The sequence below is a fragment of the Papaver somniferum genome, chromosome 1 (assembly GCF_003573695.1).
Source record: "Papaver somniferum cultivar HN1 chromosome 1, ASM357369v1, whole genome shotgun sequence".
Lineage (NCBI taxonomy): Eukaryota > Viridiplantae > Streptophyta > Magnoliopsida > Ranunculales > Papaveraceae > Papaver > Papaver somniferum.
Genome location: NC_039358.1, coordinates 227,641,914 through 227,650,186, shown reverse-complemented (window position 1 = coordinate 227,650,186; position 8,273 = coordinate 227,641,914). Strand labels below are relative to the sequence as shown.

The following is an 8,273-nucleotide window of genomic DNA, read 5'->3' as shown; positions in this document are numbered from 1 at the left end:
TTTTGGAAGTCTCCATAGCACTTTGACAAGCATAAAACATTTTTTGTTTTTCTTCTTTTTCTTCCGCTCTACGGGCTTGTTCTTCATCTCCTTTGTATCTACAATCTTTCTACAATCATACTCAATCTCAAATCCTGTAGCCACATTTTTTTTTAGTTTCGTTTTGATCATTAATTTCTTCATCATATTGGGTTACAGTTTTGAAGATACATTTTAAAAAAAGTCGGCAGAATATTAATAGCAAGGGTAATTTGGTCTTTTAGCATCGTTTAGACACCCCATAGCACACTATCTTAGATGGGAACAAAATGAGTATACCTAATTAATCCGGGTATACCCGGATCTGGCCAGGTTTTTAAACCCCTCATTTTCCACGAATTTAGAAGTACTCCAAAAATTATGAGATTCCACCTACAATCTCTCTGAAATAAAGTCGTCCTACTGTCCCTAACCCGACCAAGACGACATCGGACTCACCCCTCACACAAAAGTGGATTATTTGGTTAAAATAATACTCCCTCCGTCCGACCATTAAGTGATCTCGTTCAAGTTTGTACAATTTTTAAGGTAAGCAAGGGGAAATGTATTTTTAAGCACTTTTTACAATTATACTCTTATGAATAATAAATAGTGAAATTTTGAAATGATTTATCTCTCAAACTACACCGCAGATGTTCGCAAACTTCATACCATTGAAAAACATTTTAAAACACCTACGTAACAAATATAAACATGACTATCAAATTATGCATATTTCTTATATTTCTTATAATCAATTAAAATGATAATTTTAGAAATATCTCCTTGTTTATTGATATAAGTCACTTAATGGTGGGACAAAATCTAAAAATAACTAGGTCACTTATTATTAGTGGGACGGATGGAGTACGAACGAAGTTGCCTTTCCTTTTCATCCTCTTTGATATCAACTTCACTACCAGTTAAAATGTTGTTTCTTGTGCCATTCCAACTTCGTGATGAAACCTATGGATCTTTAGAGTTGTTGGTTTCAGACTCATCATCAACTCTTAATCTCCAACCATTCAACAACAACAATGGCTTCAAACCCATCGACTTCTATCCCCAAATTAGGGCTTTCTTCTTCTTCTTCTTCTTCTTCTTCTTCTTCTTCTGAATCTAAACCCCAATTAGTCAAACCATCTGCTGAAATTGAAGGTTCTAACATTGCTGAAGATGTTACTCAGGTATATACATTTCACAATCATTAAGTCAACCCAAATTACAAACTGGGTTTTGTTTACTTGTATTCATTTTGAAATAAAGTTTGAATTTTTATTGGTTTTGTCCAGTCATTTACTCGAATTTCTGTTTCATAAGTGTTCAATTTGTTGCATATCACTGATTACTGTTGTCAATTGGGTGTTTTTGTTTACCAAAAACATTAGAGCTTACATGTATCCTGGGTCAACTCCCAATTAGATTTATCTGCATTTGGGGGGTTTCGGCCCTGGGAAGCCGGAAGCCGGTGCCACCCAGATAGAATCTATACTTGATGTGACATATAAATTATGTTGTAGTTAGTTTTATTAGAATACCTTCCAATTTTGAACGGCCAATTCTAAAAATTAGAAGGGTAGCTCAGGTTGCGAATTGAGATCGAGGGAGAAACAGAAAATGGAGACATGGGCTTTATGTTTTGTGCTTTTAGATTGAATTGAGTGACTAAGCCAAGTTGTACGATCTGACTGGTGAGCCTTCAGTTGTGTATTGTAACGTTTATGAATGATACATATGGTATTATACTTGTACTTAGGTTATCCAATGTCGATGTTGGTTGCTATATAACAGCTTATTGGGAAGACACCTATGGTTTACCTCAATCATATTGTCGAGGGTTGTGTTGCAAGTGTTGCTGCCAAGATCGAGATGATGGAACCTTGTAGCAGTGTCAAAGACAGGTACATTACACATACTATGAGACTGACACTTAGCGAATGAAATTTGATTTTCTGACGTCATTCTTCTCCAATTATTATAGGATAGCTTACAGTATGATAGTTGATGCTGAGGAAAAGGGACTTATAACACCTGGAAAGGTAACAGTTATAGCTTTTCAGAAAATTCGATATGCTCATCACCTTATATTGCTATATCTAACTTTGTATTCTCTCTCTCTATTATCAAGAGTGTCCTGGTGGAAGCAACCAGTGGAAACACGGGTATCGGCCTTGCCTTTATTGCTGCTGCAAGAGGATACAAACTCATCTTAACAATGCCTGCAACTATGAGTATGGAAAGACGAGTTGTTCCGAAGGCATTTGGAGCAGAGTTAGTTCTTACAGATCCTGCCAAGGGTGTGGTGGGAGTTCTTGAAAAAGCAGAAGAGATTTTCAAGAAGACACCTAATTCGTACATGCTTCAACAATTTGACAACCCTGCTAATCCGAAGGTATCGCCTTAAACTAATCTTACACGTTTGACCATCTCTGTTGTGAAGTTCTGCCTCATGGTGGGATTGCTAGGACGTTGTACCTTTCAAATATAACAACACTCTGGGTTATGAGATTATCTATTTTAGTTTTGAGTGGGGGAACAATTTCATGTTGCCTAAGTAAGTTTTTTTAATGTGGGGCATATAGATTCACTTTGAGACTACTGGTCCTGAGATTTGGGAAGATACAAGAGGCAAAGTGGATATATTTGTTGCCGGAATTGGTACCGGTGGAACTATATCTGGAGTTGGTCGGTACCTAAAGAAACAAAATCCTGACGTAAAGGTACCTTAAGTTTTCTTTTCAGTTATGAGATTAACTATTTTGAAAACAAGATTTGTTTTGAGAATAGGATGTTATTGTGTGAAATTTCAATTGACTTCATGATGTATTAGGTTATTGGTGTCGAGCCAACAGAAAGCAACATACTTTCAGGGGGAACACCTGGTAAGCAATGGTTAGATATTCTGGGTTGTTTGGCATCTTCACTGAAAGTTCATTGTCATATTGTTTAAATACTTCCCTCATGCTTCTATGAAATATACAGGTCCGCACAAAATTCAAGGGATTGGAGCAGGCTTGGTACCTGGGAATTTAGACCTGAGCGTAGTTGATGAAATCATTGAGGTTCAATTCTTCTCTCATGCATGTTATTTCATCTGTCTGTAAAAACCACGCAGTCTTGTTTTCTGGGATTTCATTATTCTTAATGTAACAGGTATCAAGTGATGAATCTATTGAAACAGCGAAACAGCTGGCACTTAAAGAAGGCCTAATGGTTTGTACACTTACTCTTGTCTCGGACTTGATTTTGTATTATCTAGTTGAATATGGGTTCTTGAATCCATGTGGTAAACATTTAACCATGTCAGGTCTAGATTAAAGTGTTCAGTTATTTTACAGGAAAGGTACATAAAGTAGATGATATTAAGGAATTTAACCGTGGGAAGCTCCTTGAAGTACAATCGAATGGTTTATACTTGTTATAGTTGGAGGATCAAAAACTCTTTGAGATTTGAGAAGCAATACAATGTCATTTGGCGAATAAGTAGACCTATTCACCTATTTCTAGGGCTATAATGGGCCCTTCTTTACATAAATTCAATAGAAATTATAAAAATGACTGCTCTTGAATGACGAGCTACAAAATTTCTGTGGAGGATCTTTGATACATGCAAAGAAACTGCTATACCTGAATGCTTTTGTTTCAACGTGTCATGCAGGTAGGAATTTCTTCTGGCGCTGCTGCAGCAGCTGCCGTCAAAGTTGCAAAGAGGCCTGAGAATGCAGGAAAGCTTATTGCGGTAAGGACCTTCACTCTTTTCCTTCCTTGGGTTTTGAATATGGTATTTAAGACTCTATAAGAGCCAAGTCTCATTCATAAAAGAGTATACATAGTAAACACAAAGAGAATACTTGTACTACAAAGGCAAATCAGCCGATGGAGACCTTTTGGGTCTTGACTTTCATTCCTTGGTAAGCTTAAGTTTTTCCTCTAAATTGAAGTTGTGAAACTTATGCATGACTTTTAAGGGTCCCATCATGTGTGAAGTCTTTGTTCACATAAAATGTTTATCAGGTTAAATTGTTAAAAGTTCAAGACATAAATAGATTCAAGTAAACTTAAAGATGTGAATTGGTCTTTTTCTTTTCTCTCGATGGCGATACAATTGCAATACTTAGTGTCTGTACTCTACTGGTCAAAAGATCTGCTCAGGCCTGAGTTCTAGAATCGATTGCATCCTGACAACAACAGCAAACCAAAAGAGGACATCTTGCCGTAAACGTTCTAGATGCAAAAGACTAATCTTACAATAACCAACACTTCAATTAGATACTTTTATTTCTTACTTTCTCCCACATTGATATTGGTCTTGCAGGGATGACATTAATCTCTGATTATTTTTTTTGAGTCTTTTTAACCAATTATCTTGTTAGCTGATACTATGTCTGGACGTTGCAGGTTTTGTTTCCGAGTTGTGGTGAGAGATATCTATCTTCTGTTCTCTTCGAATCAGTCAGAGAAGAATGCGAAAACATGCAATTCGAGCCATGAAAAACCCACGCATCTAAATGAGTTTTTCACTTCCAATCCTTCTTTATGCATCTGCTGCAGACATTCCAGAATGCGTTTTAACTGAGAATAATGTTAAAATAAATTAAAATGAAGACATTATTTTTAAACCAAGTGTTGTATTATTAAATCTTGTTTTGTTTTCTTATAAACAGTTTTCTGTAGTGCTTGTTTGCGTAATCCCACCAATAAATCCACATCTAGGAGTGTGCATCATTCGTACGTTGCTTTCCCACACCTAAAGTAAAGCTCATCTGACAAAAGTGAAATTCAGATGTGAAAGCATAACCATACTTCTTTACCGAGTAAGTGTTCATGGCGAAAACTCCGGCTACGGGTCTTTACAATTATTGGTTTCAGACTCGGATCTTGGGTATCAACACCCAAAACCCACATAATTATGTTAAAGAAAAATCACCAGGAGTTTTTACACTGGAACCAAGAAAAAGAAAAAAATATAAATAATAGTGTGTTGCTAAAAGCCTAAAACCTTTTAAGAATCTCAGGTGCCAAACATGAAACATGCCGAGCAGCATAAACACTAGTTAATTACTGGCCTAATTGCGCAGAGAAGGAACACAAATCATTTCTTAATCTAAATTAACTTGTTTAACGCATGGCTCGGTTATTTAAAACCAGAAAACATAGTTCATGACGTATCACATTGCATAATCAATTTGTGGTTAGGTAATGCAAACCACCACCGTCCTAAGCGATTGAGATCGTACAACAGCCGCTAAACGAACACAAGAGATTAGTTAATTAAACATTCTTAATTAGCTGGGTGCTTAGTGGAGAAATACTTGCAGCACTGTTTACAGAGTGCATGTTCTGTTCAAATAACACTCGTGAAACTTTTATATATATATATATTTTGTTCTGCTTTTGACAGCCATTATTAAAGGTGCATATGCAAAGAGGAAAGGGAAAGACTTCAAACCTAATTTGGTCCAACATATTTTATCTGCTCCATGTGACAAAATTATCGATGAGTCTTTAAGTTCCATCTAATTGTACAACATTATCTTGAATTTGTTCTCCCTTTGGTCATAGAGTCTTTAAGGAACTAGTCAAAGTACATGTGCCAGTGCCACAATATATATCATTGTTTAAGGAAAGATTCTCAAGCTAGTTAATCATTTTTTAAGTGATATTATTACTGACTTGATTGAAATTTATTGATGAACTTGAAATTGCTAGTCCGTTGCTTCTAGAATAACGTGATTATCACCGGATGTTTTCATTCCACTCAAATATTTTTTCGAAGATTAAGGAATTTTACATGAAACTACAAGTAAATATCGAAATAATTTTAATGGCTTCTATAGTCACGGGAAATCCTGCAACCACATCCCTATGAATTTAGACAAAATTCCAAGTAATCATAATGGAAATCTTATTATTATTTTATCAAGTTCTTGAATCGATTACAAGATACGGAAAATGGGTCATTTGCCCAAATATTTTTAAATCACGGTTCAAATGGACGAGTAAAAAATAGTTTGGGTGAAATGGCCAAAAGAAAAAATAGTAAGGATGAAACTGGTTTCATCCTAGTTTAAATTTAAAAAATAGCAAGGATGAAACTGGATACATCCTGTGTAAATTAAAAATAAGAAAAAATATTTGAAAATGGGCACGATGAAACTGGTTACATCCTGCCTATTTTTACATTTTTGTCCATTTAAACAGTATCAAAATCTAACTGTCCATTTGACCCAGGAATTGTTGATTTTGGTCTTTTTAACCAATTTTGTGTACAAGATAATACGATGACTTTACTTGCTCTCCAAACAAAATTTCTCTCTCTTAATTCCATGTCTAACACTCACCTTAGAGATCCCCCTTTACACAGATTCCTTCCCCTTATATTGGGTACTACATAGTGGATGACAACTAATAGATCCCCTATTTTCGGAATTACTGTGCGTTACAATCGCTCATGTACATACACTCAATCTCGCATACTTTAATCCTTCGCATAGATCATCACACTTTACTCGTGACTATGCTGACATCATTAAATACGTCATCCTAATTTTAACATGTGCGATAATCCTCGCTTAAGACAAATGACCTTTACTTCGCATACATAATGATTGTGTGATATTTCACTCCTACATTTTTCCTCTTCTCATTTCGTTCTCTTTATAAAGTGAGCGATATGAGGATCTCCATCTATTAATATCGCACATGCTAGAGTTTTCATATTCTGCTCTAGCGACACATTTCCAGAATTTGAGCTTTCCTTACTTACGCGTGTCTTTTTATCAACTCGTTATCTGACACGTCCTTATAACCTTCTACTCCTATCCATTTATTCTTCGCATTAATGAGATAAAAACTTGAAAAACGAGAGTAAATTTTCCTTATATACCTTCTTTCATCTTCTTCTTTCTTTTCCCATGCTTCTGCACTTTAACTGTAATTTCCGTCCGTGATCTGATTAAGATACACATTTTTTTTTACTGTGATTTCATTCACCTATATATCTCTCATTACCATTCTCATAATGGCTCCAGCCGGTAAAAAGAAGGAAGCTGAATTCATCAGGTTGAAAAGAGAATTTGGCATAAGAGGCCTTTTCACTTTCTCTTCCTTCCCATTCTGATTATTCATCAAAACTCAATCTTGAATTAATAAACTCTGAACAATGGTTTAATCAAAAGATCATCACTTCACTAGGACAACTCTTGAATAATCTTCCCATCCCGTTGTATATTCTAGAAATTCCCTTATTCTATGAAATTCTATCCGATGATCGATTTGCAAGAGGTATATTTCAATTAAGTGGAGATGCTATTAGAATAGCTTTAGAATACTCTCGTCGCGCAACCAGATTAGGAACATCCTATTCTTATGAAGTGCGAAATGCATCGTACCGTGATAAAGACATCAACCCTTCAGAGCATACTGTTGATAATTTTTTTTAAAATTACTATGGTGTGATAATGAAGAATGAATCAAAAAAATGGGACATGCGCTTAAGAAGAAAATATGGTATCACTGAAGACCAAAAAATTATGCGTGATGTTGATTGGAATGATAAGTATAATAGCACTGCTCGCAGATCTAATGATTCATGCTGGCTTAATTACCCTGTCATTTTAGTTGGTTTTTATGTATGTGGAAGAGCTGTTGATGGTTCTGATCTTCCCCTTCCTGCGAATCTTTCAGCTTATCAACCTTGGAAATTTTTCTTATCTAATAATGAGAATAAGAAGATGGTATGAAATCTTCGCATATCCTTCCTAATTTCGCATAACCTTGTTTTTTCTATTTCTTACTTTGCTACTATTTTGATTTCAGGCTGCTAAGAAGGCCAAAACGTCGCACAATGCATCATCTTCGCAGAATAATGAAGTAAGAAACATTCCCTTTCTTAATTTAAACAATATTGTTTCCTATGTTCCTTATCTTTATTATTCGCGTAGGTTGAAACTCCGGGTTCTAAGGATGCTGGGAAAACCAAGAAACGAACCAAGAAACTTTCATCTAAATCTGGGCCCAAAATTTCTTCTTCTGATCTTTCCAGGAAGCGTAAAGAATTCTACCCTTCTTCAAGTTCTGAATCCAGTGATGATGATATTCTTGTTTCTGAAGATCCATCAATCTCTTCTTCAATGAAAGAATTATCCAACCTTTTTTCTGATCCTATGTCGGCTCTTAATGATGATGATCTACGACGGACTTTTGGTATGGTCTCACAAGTCTGCGATGCTCCTATTTTGGATGATCCATCTCTT

At 35.6% G+C, this 8,273-nt stretch overlaps 1 protein-coding gene across 3 annotated transcripts; it reads left to right on the top strand.

Moving 5' to 3' along the window:
• The first annotated feature begins 925 nt into the window (after positions 1–925).
• Positions 926–4,675, top strand: LOC113317979 (cysteine synthase, chloroplastic/chromoplastic-like). 3 transcript variants are annotated; one of them, XM_026566102.1, is made up of 10 exons: positions 928–1,205; positions 1,810–1,919; positions 2,000–2,057; positions 2,147–2,410; positions 2,601–2,738; positions 2,849–2,900; positions 3,001–3,080; positions 3,172–3,231; positions 3,677–3,757; positions 4,417–4,675. In XM_026566102.1, exons 1-10 carry the CDS (start codon positions 1,056–1,058, stop codon positions 4,507–4,509), a joined length of 1,086 nt encoding a protein of 361 aa, XP_026421887.1. In that variant the 5' UTR covers positions 928–1,055; the 3' UTR covers positions 4,510–4,675. The 3 variants fall into 3 exon arrangements, with proteins under 3 accessions (XP_026421897.1, XP_026421887.1, XP_026421901.1); XM_026566116.1 differs by having other exon boundaries at positions 1,075–1,205; positions 1,775–1,919; XM_026566112.1 differs by lacking the exons at positions 3,677–3,757; positions 4,417–4,675 and adding an exon at positions 3,357–3,634 and having other exon boundaries at positions 926–1,205.
• Positions 4,676–8,273: the final 3,598 nt, after the last annotated feature.